Source organism: Sminthopsis crassicaudata, chromosome 5 (assembly GCF_048593235.1).
Source record: "Sminthopsis crassicaudata isolate SCR6 chromosome 5, ASM4859323v1, whole genome shotgun sequence".
NCBI lineage: Eukaryota > Metazoa > Chordata > Mammalia > Dasyuromorphia > Dasyuridae > Sminthopsis > Sminthopsis crassicaudata.
Genome location: NC_133621.1, coordinates 128,455,774 through 128,470,145, shown reverse-complemented (window position 1 = coordinate 128,470,145; position 14,372 = coordinate 128,455,774). Strand labels below are relative to the sequence as shown.

The following is a 14,372-nucleotide window of genomic DNA, read 5'->3' as shown; positions in this document are numbered from 1 at the left end:
CAGTAGATTGCGGGTTACATAATTATCTGTGCCTAAACTGTTATTCTAAAAGGCCTAGAAAATTCATTTAAGGCACTTTCTACAGAATCATCTTTTTATCTTAGTATGTCATTCTTTAGTAATATTTATTATTCTTAGATTAAAAAGTATGGGATAGTGGAAGTCCAGATTTGAAGTCAGAAGACCTAGATGTAAATTCTGGTTCTGTCACTTCCAATTTATGTGACCTTTGGCAAATGCTTTCATCTTTCAATGGCACAATTTTGTCATCTTATAAAATGGGAATGACCACGAAGGTTTCTTCTTAAAGCTTTATAATTCCACAATCTGTGAGCGTATGACACTAATAATTGTTGTAATATTTAGAAACTGCCCACGTTTTCTTCTGGATGATTCAATATTTTCATTTAAGGATATGTGATTTTGCAACAACTGGGAAGAAGTGGTAGGGAAAAGAGAAGAAAGCAATAATGAGTCTTTTGAAATTTGTGGGCAAAGATCAAATTTTGAATACTTCGAATAAAGAGAAATACTAATATTCTAAAATTCATCTTTTCAGCCAGCAATTAAGCACACATTTTCTCTAAGTCACAAAATTTGCACTGTATCCAACTACACTGCTGGAGTGCTCTTGTAGAATTAATTTTTCAAGAAAAATGGAGGGTAGCACTGCATAGGATATTTACTTCTAAAATGATGGATCCTTTCAAGGCATTTTCAAACCACACAATCCTTCTTTATATCAACACTGCTTCATTGATAAATACCTCTGTCTTCTCTTTTTTAAGCTTAAACTAGGGCACAAGGAGACTATAAATGACTTAGTTAATGATATATAGTCAACAAGTGCTGCACTAGAATCTGGGTCTTCAGGTTTTACAGATTATTACTTAGTTCATTGAAAACTAGATTAATGCTTCCTTCAGGTGAGATAAGATGTAATTTGTCTATTTGATAGAAAGCAAGAAGTCATACCAATAGTTCTCTATGCAATCAGAGAGAAAAGCATGTCAGTCTTGATCTATTGCAAAAGCATACCCTTAGTTTCATGGATAGTTCTTAGAAGTAACCAAGTAGCCAATCTCTATTACTATAAATTGATAAAAACTGTACATTGATTAGGAATTAGCAGAATGAACATAAGTTCACTGCTTTAAGTATCATAAGGTTAAAATTAATGCATCTGAAGATTTCAAGTTTACCCATTTTAGCTCTTCTCTGATTTTAGAAACTCCCTTCTCTGAAAAAGTATATAACCACACACACACACACACACACACACACACACACACACACACACACACACATATACACACACAAATACCATATATATGTAAACATATACATGCACACACAATTTGGACTTATATTTAAGAGAGCTATTTAGCTGCTTATAGTATATAATCATGAAGCAATAAAATTGACTACAAAAGAGAAAACAATCAGAACCTGCTACTGGGTATAATTAAATCTGACTAAGAAAAAAATTAAAATGAAGTTCAGAGAACAAACAAATAATGGAGGTCGTCTCAGATACATAACCAAGGTTACTTACTTCTTTCTCTATAAGTTTGTCACTCTTAGAAAAGGGCATTTCAAATAGTACAAGGCAATATTTCCTATTTCTATCTTGTGTCTTTTAATGTTAGAAAAACCTTGTGTCTTTGTTTAAAATAACCTGCACAAGCCAGCAGTCAGTTGAAATAAATGTTTTTTTTAAGAAGCTCAAAATATATTTATAAATATTCTATCCAAGTTCCAGCTTGAGATGGCAAATCCCAACAATGATCTTCAAAAGAGTAATCTGAGACACAGAAAGATTAGATGCGCTTTCAGCTGGAATTCAGATCTTCTAAAGAAATTCTGTTGTTTAAATACATTAAAATTTAAAAACCAGGGTACTCAGGAAACAAACCTCTAATCCCCACAGTAATATTAACTCAGCTATCTTACATTTGCTGGACATAACATTTTAATTGGCATTTTTCCTACTGAATGGATTCAAATATTTAATATACTCAGTGCAAGCAAATAAAAAGAATTAAAAGATTACAGATTGGAAATCACATGGTATTAAGATAGTCCTTAGTTTTTGTGGTATGGTTCTTACTAACATCAACAGTCAGATCCTAGTCACATTTATGACAACAGAATGACTACTAACACCCTTGTTTTATGTATGTCTCCAGCGCTTAGAACATAATAGATACTTAATGAATACTTCTTGTTGATAAACTGCTTATTTTCTTTTCATTGTGCTACCTACTTCTTACTGTACAATCCTCAGCAATACTAAAGTTTTCTTCTGTTTGCTGTTGCTCATATTTCCAAAAAGAACAAATCAATACTGGAAATTTAATGATATAGCAGCCTTGCTTATGGTATTCAGAGGAAGCCAGCCTCTGTACCAGTACTTGTGATAAAGTAAGAAACAGAGAAAGACATAGAGGAAGATAGTTTCAAATTCCTCTTTAAGTGCATTTAATTATTGAATTTTGCCCGACTATGGACTAGAACATAGGATCATAGATCTAGATCTGACTGAAAGGGACCTCACAAGCTACCTAGTAATCCAACCTCCCTCATCTTACAGAAGAGACAAAAAGGTTAAGTGATCTCTATGAGGTCACACAGATAGTAAGCATCAAAGATATTATTTGAACCTAGATCTTCTGAATTCATAGTCAAATCTTTCTGCTGAATTATAATATCTCCTGAATTATTCAGTCTTTTCTACTTTCTCACCACTTCTTGTTATCTATATTTTTCCCAACTCTCAATACCTCATTGACAACCATAACCCATCAAAAGTCCTCCCAAGACTGAATGGAGAGTTTGCAATTGGAAGTCAATGGGAGAAGAGGGCGAAAAGGAAAAATCATTATTTCTACATAGCAATCCCTATTCTTAATGAAAGAATTTTTAAAAATTTTTTCAAAAAGGAAATGCAAAGGGAGGCAGAAAGCAGACAAAATTAGCCAAGTAAAAAGGGAAGGGAAGTTAGACATGACAAAAGGACAAGTTTTAAATTGTGATAAGAGAGTCACCTAGACAAAGGAAAAAGCAGTAATGATGTTCATTGAATTAGCTATAACAATCCATGGCCAATCATTCATTAACTCTCTGGTCAATATTTCTCTTAATCCTAACATATCCATAAACATACAAAGTTAAATTAAGAAACTTCAGTAGCAATGCATATTCCTTATTTATCTGAAGAGATATTGGTAACGCAGACAAATACGCCTACTCCTTTCTGATATCTGTAAAATCTTTATGAGAACCTTCTATGTAGAGGGTCACTAACAGTGGGGAAACTCTGGGTAAGGTATAAGACCCTTCACTCCAGAGGAAACCTGATGACAATGTCTAGTTGGGTTCCCCATCTCCCCTAAGGGCTCTTGGCCTTCCTGAGAAGTCAGGGGGTGGTGATAACCTGTGTTGTGATTGAGTGATACCAGGTGGCAATCTATATATAATAGCAAGTTGTTCATGTGATCCCATTTGCTCAGTACATACTTTGTACATGCCCATTGTGGTTTTGGTTACATAAGGATATATAAGGATGAAAGAACTGGGAATAAATGAACTCCGTATTTTCACCATCTTCAGGAGTCCCGCCTCATCACTTATCCACTGAGATAGTATATTTTAATCATCCTGGTGTGGGGCTCCAAAAAGCATGGTACATTTTATCATCCCAACTTGGGGGCTCTAGAAAGCAGGACACACTTCTATGTCTATATGGAGGATAATCTTGTTAGAAATATGAGAAGGAAAGAGATGGGCTTTTGCAGATAATTCTATATAGCAGACCACATGTTTCCCATCATTAACAAGATTAGCAGGAACAGAGTATACAAGAAGTATTTATTTTCTTCTGATTACAAAAAGCATTTGATTTGGCAGGGCAAAATATTGCCTTATAGGATATATTTCAACAAAGTGTTATTTATGCATATTTTAAGATGATACAAGAAGCCTTGAAAGTTAAAACTGCAGTGATAATTTTGTTCAGTGATACTTTAATTATTAATGATAAACAAGTCAGAAAGACAGTAGCACCCTATACCTTTGTATGCTCAACAAAGTTTACACTATTGTCATGGAGGACATCCTGCAGATATTTCCTATAGATGAAAAGCATGGTCATCTACAATGCTACCGTTTGCAGATGATAGTGCACAGATGGCATCATCTCAGAATACGACAGGTCTCCTCCTCAATGAGATCCATTACTATTCAAAAAAATGTTACTCTTGAAAGTCACACAATAAACATGCTGATGAACAATACATATTGTCCAAATGAGAAGAGGTATTTAGATGTATAGTCCCATGTTAGCCCATAAATATATCAGTAAAGCAGTACAGCTCAGCAATGAGCCAGGCCCAAGACAGAATACAAGGAAGAGTTATATTTGAAAAGTTAAGCAACACTTTCAGTGATCCTTAGATGTTCTCTGCCACTAGTTTGTTATTGTTGTTGTTTTAACTTAGTATTAAATGGCTTCAAAACCAAGACAATTGAAGAATCAAAATGCACAATAGTGTAAAAGGCAATGGAGAGATGAATGGGTGCATGTAAATAGGCAAAAGCAACCAGAGATTTCTTGAGAACATCAGAGAGCAATAAAGATGTAATCAGGGCAATGTGATATTGGAAAAGTGGGTCAATCAAAAATGAAGAGTGAGAGATGCTAACATATAGCCAATCTAAGTGCTAGTCTAGTATTCATGAAATGTTTTATCATTTAAATTTTCTATGGAGAATTTATGGGAGGGTGAGGGCAAAAATCACATAGGATTAAGAAAGCATTGATAAGCTATGATTTCTAGCCATGGAGAGACATGAAGGCACTAAGGTATGCATAAAGATACTTATGTAACTAAATTTTCCACACTGGACTGAAGCTCTGCTGTTTAAACTCTTCAGAGAATCATAGACTTGGAGCAGTAAAGACCATTTCAGCTGATCCAGTCTAGTTCAACAACTATATTTCATAGATAAGTATACTGGCCCAAAAATATCAAGTGACTTGCTTAAATTCACACAACTAATAAGTACCAGAGGTAAGATTTAAACCCATATATTCTCTGACTCAACTCCTCTAAAATCCAGTCTTCATTCCATTGCACCATGCTGCCTACCTGCTACCACTCTGGTATACAGTAAAGATTACAGAGTAAGAAAACAATTTAAATCTATATTCAAGTTATACAAGCTGAGAATCCAGTTTGTGCATTAATTGCTGTTGACTTTGATCAAAGCAGACACTTAGGGCCTCATGACTATGTCAACTGAGCATTTCTCCCTTTCTCTAGGATATATTGTTCCAGGTTACATGCATTTTCACTATTTCCCATGCCTGAGAGGCTCCCCTCCTTCATCTCTACCTCCTGGCTTCCAAGTTCTGGCAAAAATATAATTTTTTTTAATAGGAAGCCTACATGCTTTGCTTAATTTTGGTGCCTTCCCTTGCAGATTAATTCCAATTAATCCTGTATGCATCTTGTTTGTACATAGTTGTTTGTATAAGCATCTTCAGAACAGGGTCTGCTTTTTGTCATTCTTGATATTCCCAGCTTTTCGCACAGTACATTTGTAGGCACTAAAAAAAAAATGTTTATTGTCTGTAAAGAGATAATGCATCCCGCAAAGCACTTTTTAAACTTCAAAATGTTAGTGAATGTCAACTATGATTATTAAGGAGAAAAATATTAAACCTTTTAAAAAATGCTAAAAATCATGTCTTTCCCATCTTTGCCCAAAAAATGTAAGTCAGTAATTCCATAGCTTTTAATCCAGTAAATTTTTGTTTCCCCCCTTTGATAAAGAAGGCAAAGCAAGATACCCATCACATACAAGCTGTTTAATTACATTTTTGCAGTGTTTTGAAAGAAAATGGCTTAGCAATAATTTTTATTTCAGTTAAGACAGATCTTTTCATTGTTGGCTTTACCCCAAAACTCACTTGCAAGACATCAGGAAATTTTATAAAATGTGACAGCTATTTTTTGATTAATATGTCATTGCAGGTGTAAGTCATTCAGTGATATTTAGCACTTTTTAACAAAATTATTGCCTAAGTTTTCCCTTGGTACAATCTCTATGACAATGAAGGATACACACTAAATCTTCTGCACACATAACCAAATCCTGCATTTGGTCCAGGAACAACCAGAATGATGTCTATCTCCCCCCTTACTCAAATTCTTTGATGACAATAAATAATAAAGCATTTTTCCAGTCTATCCTATATGTTAAGAGTTATTTCCCCAGTGGAATAATAATATGTATTTCCAGAGTCACAGTATTTGGCTAAGGAATTGAAAACATTACTGGATTCCTGAAATGGTTGACGGCACTTGATAATTGATATGATAGCACCAATGGTACTGGTTGTCTAAATTGTTACCATCCCTTTCATTCCTGGCTATGCTTTTAGGATTTAAATAGCTAAACAAAACTTTCACAACCTGAATTAAAAACACTCCCCTGGAAATCATATTAAGCTGAAAAACTGTAAATTTAACTTGTTTCCAGGCAACCATCCAAATAAGTCAACTTTCAGGGGGAAAAAAAGAAAAAAAAAAAAAAGCAAAAACACACCAGTTTTTTTAAAAAAAGACTTTTTAAGGATCATTTAAATCTTCATTAGCAATAAATAAATAAATGCCCAAATTGAAGTAAATTTTTTTTAAAAAAAGATATAAAAGCCTTACTTTCCAAAATATCCAAAATTTAAAACATGGAAGGAAGGACTCAATCAGCCAAGAATATGTAGGAGTGTGAAAATATCTCTTGCTTTTAAACACTGAGTGATAAAAATCGCATTTGTGTGAAAATATCACCTCTTCATTTCCCCTGACTTTAATATAAAATTAGCCTTCAGGGCATCAATAAACTGACAATGGAGAGTGGCTGACATAATGAATAAACAAACCTTTTTTTTTTTTTTAATAAAACATTTTTTAAAGGAAAAAGCTGTCAAAGCTATCAAAAAAAATGAAAAAGGAAAAAAAGGGGGTTACTTAAAAGATAAATTGCAAAATGTTAAAAGAGTAACCTCACCAAAATATATCTAATCTAAAGGAATATCTGGAAATAAACAGCAGGTTAAGATTTTCTCTGATCAGTCTCAGGATTAAACCTCAAATTAATTGCATTCACACACACAATCTGACTCCTAGGATTTTGAATTGCTAAACCATAAGAAAGAGAACTAACATCAACATCACAAAAATCAACCTACCCCTGCCCACTTGGATTTATGGCCTAAACAAAAATATAAATCAGATAGAGTTCACAAATCAAGTGTTTATATTTTGCTTTACTTTCAGTAGGTGATTAAAGTCAGGAGGGTCAAAACAAAGAAGCCCATTTTAAGTAAGCAATGAGACCTACAAAGTAAAAATTTTTTAAGGAAAAAAAAAAATCTTTCTCACCTTCAGTACCTCACCTTATCCATCATCACACTAGGAAGATTCCTGGTCATTTTCAGTAACACATAATTGCTTTCTGACTTAATAGCAGCCTCCATTGTGTTTCACATGGGGCTACAGGTTTTCCACATCATAAATTGGACACTTTCACTTGCAGTCTTAAAGCCTTTTTTAAAAATTTCCTATGTTAATAAAGGAATTCTTCTAAAAACCTCTTAAGACCAAAATCTAGCAATTTCCTAAATCCTGCTTCTCCTCCCCCAAAGTCTCACTTCTCTTGCACATTTCTTTTCAGTCCTTGTTACCTGCAAGCATGCACTACCTCCCTGGTCCCCACTACCCCACTTCTTTCTTCTTTCCCATAATGGCAAGGTACTAAGGGAATGAAATAACATTAAGCAGACTGGCTAGGGAAAAGTTGAAAAAAAAATTAACTATTTACTCTTGCCCCTGTCTCTTGTTTCTGACTGAAATGTAAGTTCAGAAGAGTTGACAAATTTTTATTTCCTTCATTTCATCAGAAGCTTACACTGGAAATAACTAAAATAAGAAAGGGGCCAAGGGCAGACAGGGAAAGCTGTCCTCATTTTTTTCCCCCAACAGGCTCCATGCTGCTCTAAACAGCTAGGCTGTTTCCTCAAATATTGAAAACATTTTCCACCCATTACGTGAGTTTAGCTCTATTCAACAGCAGGGGCTAGCTAGTCACCTGCTCTGTTTCCACCCACAAGGTAAAAAGATACAGGCGGAGGAGGAGAAGGGCAAGTATCAGGGGGCAGAAAGGAAAAACAAACAAACAAACAAACCAAAAAACGGAGGTGATTTGCTGTCAAAAACTCGTCCAGCAGTGGGCTTTCTGTCTCCCTCCCCCACCGCGAGCTTCTATCAATATAACCCTAAAAGGGGGGGGGGGGGAGAATAGGATAGTTAGGAGGAGAGGGTGAGAAGCTTCAAGAAGTCACAGTAAATCCTAAAGCCGGGTCACTGGCAGCCCCAAGCCCAAACCACCCGGGGATTTCGGCGGTGACTTTCCCTAGAGGCATCTCCAAGCATCCTCACACACACAATAGGCAGCCGCACACCTGTCCGACAGCTAACCCTCCTTTCCCATCCCCTTTCTCAAAGATTTCTTAGATCCCTGGCCAGGTGATAGGGATCCACCTCTAAGGCTCGCCTGTACAAACATACACACACACACACACACACACACACACACACACACACACACACACACACACACACAAACGCGCGCAGCAGAGATGCAAACAATAGGGGGTCAAGTTCGCTGGGAAATACACACCACCATTCACCCTTCGCCAAACCTGCAGGGGCCGGGGGAGAGGAAAGGCTTGGGGGAGAGGAGGAGGAAGAAGAAGAGGAGGAGGAGGAGAGCGTGCTAAGAGGGTGGGATCGGGGAAAGCAAGCTTAGGGAAAGGGTGCGGGCGGCCAGGGGGGGCGGGCTCCCGAGAGGTGCCCCGCAGGGGAGGCTCGTGGAGGAAGGCGGGAGGAAAGCACGGGTGCCTTTCAGCAGCTAGGGACGATCGGGAGCAACCTCCCGCCACCTCCCACCCCTCCAGTTGCAGGGGTGTGGCGAGGGGACGAAAGGTATTCCCTGGAGGGAGGAAGGTTGCAGAGCCCAGTAGATCGCGGAACCCGCCACCTTTAGCCGCACCACCTCCAGCATCGCGCCCGCCCCAGGAGCTCGGTTACCGCCGCCGCTGCCGGGGCTCCCGCCGGGTCCTCCGGGGTGCGGGAGAAGTCGGGCTCGCAGCTCGCCCCGTCCGTCGCCATCTTCCTGCTCTAGCGGATCTGAATGCGAGCACCGAGCAGCAGCTCCCCAGCTCAGCCCCCTCGCTCTGCACGGGAGGCGCTTAACCCCCTGCGTGCCAGAGAGCCGGGCACACAGACTGGGCGAGAGGCGAGGAAGGAGTCTGGAGCGCCGCGCTCTGCACACCTCCCCAGCTCCGCACCCCCAGCCCGCAAAGCTCAGCACACTCCTCCCATTGCCTGCCCGCCCCCGCCACGCTTTAACCCGCTGCGCGCTGGAGCCCAGCCCAGCCCAGTTCGGCACCCCGGTGCCAGGGAGGGGCCCGCGGGCAGGGCGCGGGCAGGCACCCCCGCTTTCTCGTGCTGCACGTCTCACTTCTTTCTGGCTCCAAGAGCCCACGCCGTCAGGCACCGCGATGGAAGGGACTCGGGGAGAATGGGTGACCTTGATCCTCAGTTTGAAAGACAACCCAAGTCTTCCCATACCACACATCCCCACTCCTGTCTCTCTGCAGTGGAATAGACTAGACATAAGTGGGGCTCTGGGGTTGTGAGTCTATCCCCTAGGAAAGGAGGAATCTGAGGCGCTGAACATCAACTGTTAATATTTCACCCTTACGAGGAAAAAGGTGCAGAGGTAAAACTCAGTCTCAGGTCTCCCAAATCTTAACTCCGAGCTAAGTAAAGGATAGTCGCCCTCCCCTCCCCTGCCCACCCCAACTGAGGACTACACAAAAGATAAAGCATTGTATTCCTCTTCAGAAATTTCCTTTTATGCCTCTAACAAAAATCACTTGTCAATCCTCACAGCCCTCAAATGATCGTCTCGTTCCTTCCTTCTCCCTGTGGTCACCAATTCTAAACTAAAGATCCTAGTCTCCTATGCATAGTATCGTAGGTTTAAAGCAAGAAGGACTCTTGAAGAGCATCTATTCCAACTTCCTCATTTAACAGATCAAGAACCAGGGCCCAGAAATGCAGTGACTTGCCCAGGCACACTAAAATGAAGACGAATTTGAATTATGGTCCTTAGACTTTAATCCAGAAGACTTTGCACTGAATTGATTAGTCATTCCTCTACTCTCTATCCCACTTCATTCTTGACGGTATTGTAGTCACTTAAATTTTAGAGACTACTTCAGAAAGTGCCCTGGCCTCAGAGTCAGGAGCTACATATAGCAAACTGAACTCAGGAACTAACTTGTTAACTTGAACTTGGACAAGTACTTCCCTGGATCGGTTTCCTCATCTGAGAAAAGACCTTTTTTCCATTTCTAATATTCTGCAGTGGATAGAGTGCTAGACTTTGTGCCCAGAACATCTGGGTTCTGGTTCTGCTATTTGACCTCTATTTTTCCTCACAGCCCTCAAATGATCGTCTCCTTCCTTCCTTCTCCCTATGGTCACCAATTCTAAACTAAACATCCTAGTCTCTTATGAATAGATTTAAAGCAAGAAGCATCTATTTCAACCTCCTCATTTGTAAGTGTAAAATGAAGATAATAATACTACCTGTATTATGTAATCATCAGTGTTGAGTGAATATGAAAGGAAATAATTAACTTTCTAAACCTTACAGTTTTATGTGAATTTTACATTTATATGATGAGGATGATTCTAGCACTAACCAAGGAATCCTCATATGGGGACAAGAGTGGTCTACTTCACTCTTTAATCTTTTCTTGGAAAAAATGTGATATAGTGGGAAGAGCACTAAATTTGGTGTTAGAAAATCTGGGTACAAATCTTACTTCTATTTCTTACTAGCTGAGTAATTTTGGGTAAATCACAACCTCCCTGGTCCTCAATTTCTTTATCAACAGAATTAAGAGACTGACCACTTCCTACTAACATTACTTGGAAATGATGTGCTGCAACCTTTTTAACATTCCAGTCAATCACTCACAGACAGTTATCCAATGCCAACCTTATGCCAAGCATTGGTCTCTCTATTGTGATCACTAAATGAGTAGTCTGAGGAAGTTAAACTCATAGTATGAAATATTGACAATTGGGAGGGGCATTTTAATGAAAATTTTCAAACATGAATTTTAAAAAGATGTTTTTAAAAAAGAGATCACCTTTTTTTCTACATAATTCACCAACGGTCTTGCATAACATTAGAGAATTTACTCCTTTGTCCCCTCCTACACCTGATTGAGTTCATGCCCTTTCCTGCCAACTACCATATTGTGAAAATCTATCCCCTTTTCAGAACCATATGGTATAAAACCTTCCAGAATTGCTAGATATCCTAAAAATGTGTTGAAAGCATGAAATCAAATCCAAGCATACAAGCTGTGTTTCAGTAAAGTAGCAATGAACTAGTATTTATTGGCTCCTTAGGAAAAAATAGACTTGAAATTCTAAGAGATCATTAGATTATAATTTCCAACCTTGGGATCTGACTAAGTGGGACCAATGTTCCTTTTTTAGACAGGTACATATCCATATTGGGACTTTTAATTATAGGTTCTTTATACTCTAATCATTCAATTTACAAATTGGGCCCAAATCTGATACAAACCAGGGTAAGGAAAGTCTTTCCTGTAGAATCTTGAATTGGAATTGATTCATTGCCTCAGAAATGTTAACTCTTTAATTTCAACCATCTGGAAGATTTTCAAAGCAAATGTCAGGGCAAATGAGTGGTCAAATGATCTGGGTACTTTCTTAGTGCAGAGACTGGAGCATAAATAATTCTTGATAAGGATAAGCCTTTATTTTTTTTTTTTTTTTGAGGAATGGACAGATACTTCTTTTAGCTTTATGGATTTACCGCCTCTCTTTCTCAAGGAAAAAAAAAATCTTTCTTTGAAACTTATGCCTTACCCCAGAATCCTATCTCTCCTGACAAGATAATACAACAGTAAGAAGTAAAGTTATTTATTGAAGAACTTGGAATTAAAAGACATGGAAGAAGAATCCTCTTTCTTTTCAAGAAATGTTTTCTTGCAAAACTCAGAAGTGAATTTTCTTGTGCTGCAGTCAGATTACAAATTAGAGGGTTAACTATCTCATTGCTGAAATGGAAAATCTTCAAAGAGGAGTTAAGAACTAGACATAGTCTAATGTGGCTACATAGTTTCTTCAGGAAGTAGCATCTGAGGGCTTTATGCTATTATTACTAAAACTTTATGCTATTATTACTAAAACTTCACTGGTGATCCCACTGAAAATGTTCACTGACATGAATTAGCTACATTATCCTAAGATTATTAAAAAAAAAAAAAAAAAAAAAAAAAAAAAAAAAGAAGAAGAAGAAGAAAAGAATTATTGCCAAAATGATAGGTCAAGAACTTTACTTAGCATGGGTCAGAGGAGAAGAGTGGACTTCCAAATAAAGATAATTTTACTTCTAAATCCTACTTTCATATTGGTTAATTGACAACTTACTTTAACCTTCCTGTTCTTGAGATTCAAGTATTTTGCAAGAATTTTGCTCTGCTCACCCGACAGCTAGACTACTATGAGTTAATTCAATTACTACTAAAATGGCCAAGTCACAGTAGCATCACCATTAGGACACCAACTAGTTTAAACTCTTTTCTAAGAATCAGATTGTGTGGACCCTGAAAAGTAACCCTTTCTCAGAAAGAGACTTTTCACAAAGCACAACTTCCATTATTGGGAAGTTTCACAAAACCAAAAAACCAAAACTAACTGAAACAAAAAAATCAGCTACTAACTAGTTCTGTAAATTAAATCTTTTGAAGCTTCATTAAATACTTAAATAGAAGGCACATCCCAGTGCTAAGGAAATAATCTATTGGCAAGTTTGGAAAAATAGCAGGACAAAAATGGAGGGGGAGGAGAAGGCAATGAATAAGAATTAATCTTATTTTTAAATTAATTCTGTTTAAAATAGAAAGATCATGAATTCTGTTTATCATACTGAAGAACCAACTATTCTCTCTTGTATATGTATCCAAGATGACTGCTATTTCTTTTTGGATCTATTTTTATAGTAGGATGAGTTTCTATTGAATCAGTCTTCCCTGTGATCCATGAAATCTATGAGATGACAGGCTAGAATCAAGAATTCAGTGTGTGACAAAGGAACAGTTTTTGTTGTTGTTTTCCCAAGAATCCATGACTTTGGCCTAATTGGCATTATTGTCCAACTAAATGAGCTAAACAAACCAGATAGTTCTATATGATAAAGTTATTAGGATGCCCAACATCCTTTGCAGAGATAAAGAATCTCTACTGATCTTAAAGTAGTTTTCCTCTTGCAAAAAGAAGATTGTAATCATTATAATCTCTGCTGCACTAAATTGGGGGAGGGGAAGTATTATTAGTTTTATAGAGCAAACCAATTTTTATTCAGACTTTGTGTTTATCAAAGGACAAAATTACTAATTATCCAATCAACTTTGGCTATATCATCAAGGCTTTACTAATAAAATCTAGAAAATACCAGATTACTGTTATTCCTCTCTAATCCCTGGCATCTGACATGATATAGCTCCTTTCCTTTTCTCATGAACAACAAAAAAATAGAATCTGAGATCTAAGCTCCTTATATCTGTTTTATAAGTGCAAAATTCCAAGCACTAGGAATTAAAGTGTATATACATACATATATAATGTAATACAGATTTCTATTAGTTGAAAAAGTAAAATTCCTTCTCCCACTTTTATTTTTATGACATCCATAATTCCATAACAGTAAATTTGGTTATTCACATGTGGTTTGGATATTTGTTAAATTTTACTTAGGAAATTTGTAAGTCCTGTCTCATTTATCCTTGCTACTCAATATAGCATGATTTGAGAAGTCTTCCACCACAAATATCATTTGAAATATGCATAGGGAATAAAAAATACTTTTAATGTTAGCTTAAGCAAAATATAATTGGAAAAATAAAACTCCAGCATATAGTGCATGCTAGAATCAACTACAAATGACTTTAGAATGATCTATTATTATCACAACTGCTCCTTTCTAATATAGACAATTGAGAATAGACTTGTCATCCTTTGGTCAAAATGACAAACAAGGAGAATTACAATGTTACATGTGTCCTGATACAATGATTAGAACTGCTTCCAAGGTATGCCCCTTCTTCTTTTTCTCTTTCAATAGACTTTTACTGATCTCTTTTGTGCAAGATTTTCTATATATTTGTCTCTTTTCCCCTCACTCATAGAAAATCA

General features: G+C 37.3%; 1 protein-coding gene across 4 annotated transcripts in view; it reads right to left on the bottom strand.

The window, feature by feature from the left end:
* Positions 1 to 9,720, bottom strand: part of CTTNBP2 (cortactin binding protein 2) — a 176,604-nt gene extending 166,884 nt beyond the window's left edge. For 2 of the 4 annotated variants that reach the window (XM_074268203.1, XM_074268206.1), the window contains exon 1: positions 9,589 to 9,720. In XM_074268203.1, coding sequence (XP_074124304.1) covers positions 9,589 to 9,705 — 117 coding nt within the window. In that variant the 5' untranslated portion in view covers positions 9,706 to 9,720. Of the gene's footprint in view, positions 1 to 7,448; positions 7,546 to 9,155; positions 9,427 to 9,588 lie in introns of those variants that run through there. The other 2 variants (XM_074268204.1, XM_074268205.1) reach the window with 2 other exon arrangements.
* Between the last annotated feature and the right edge of the window lie 4,652 nt (positions 9,721 to 14,372).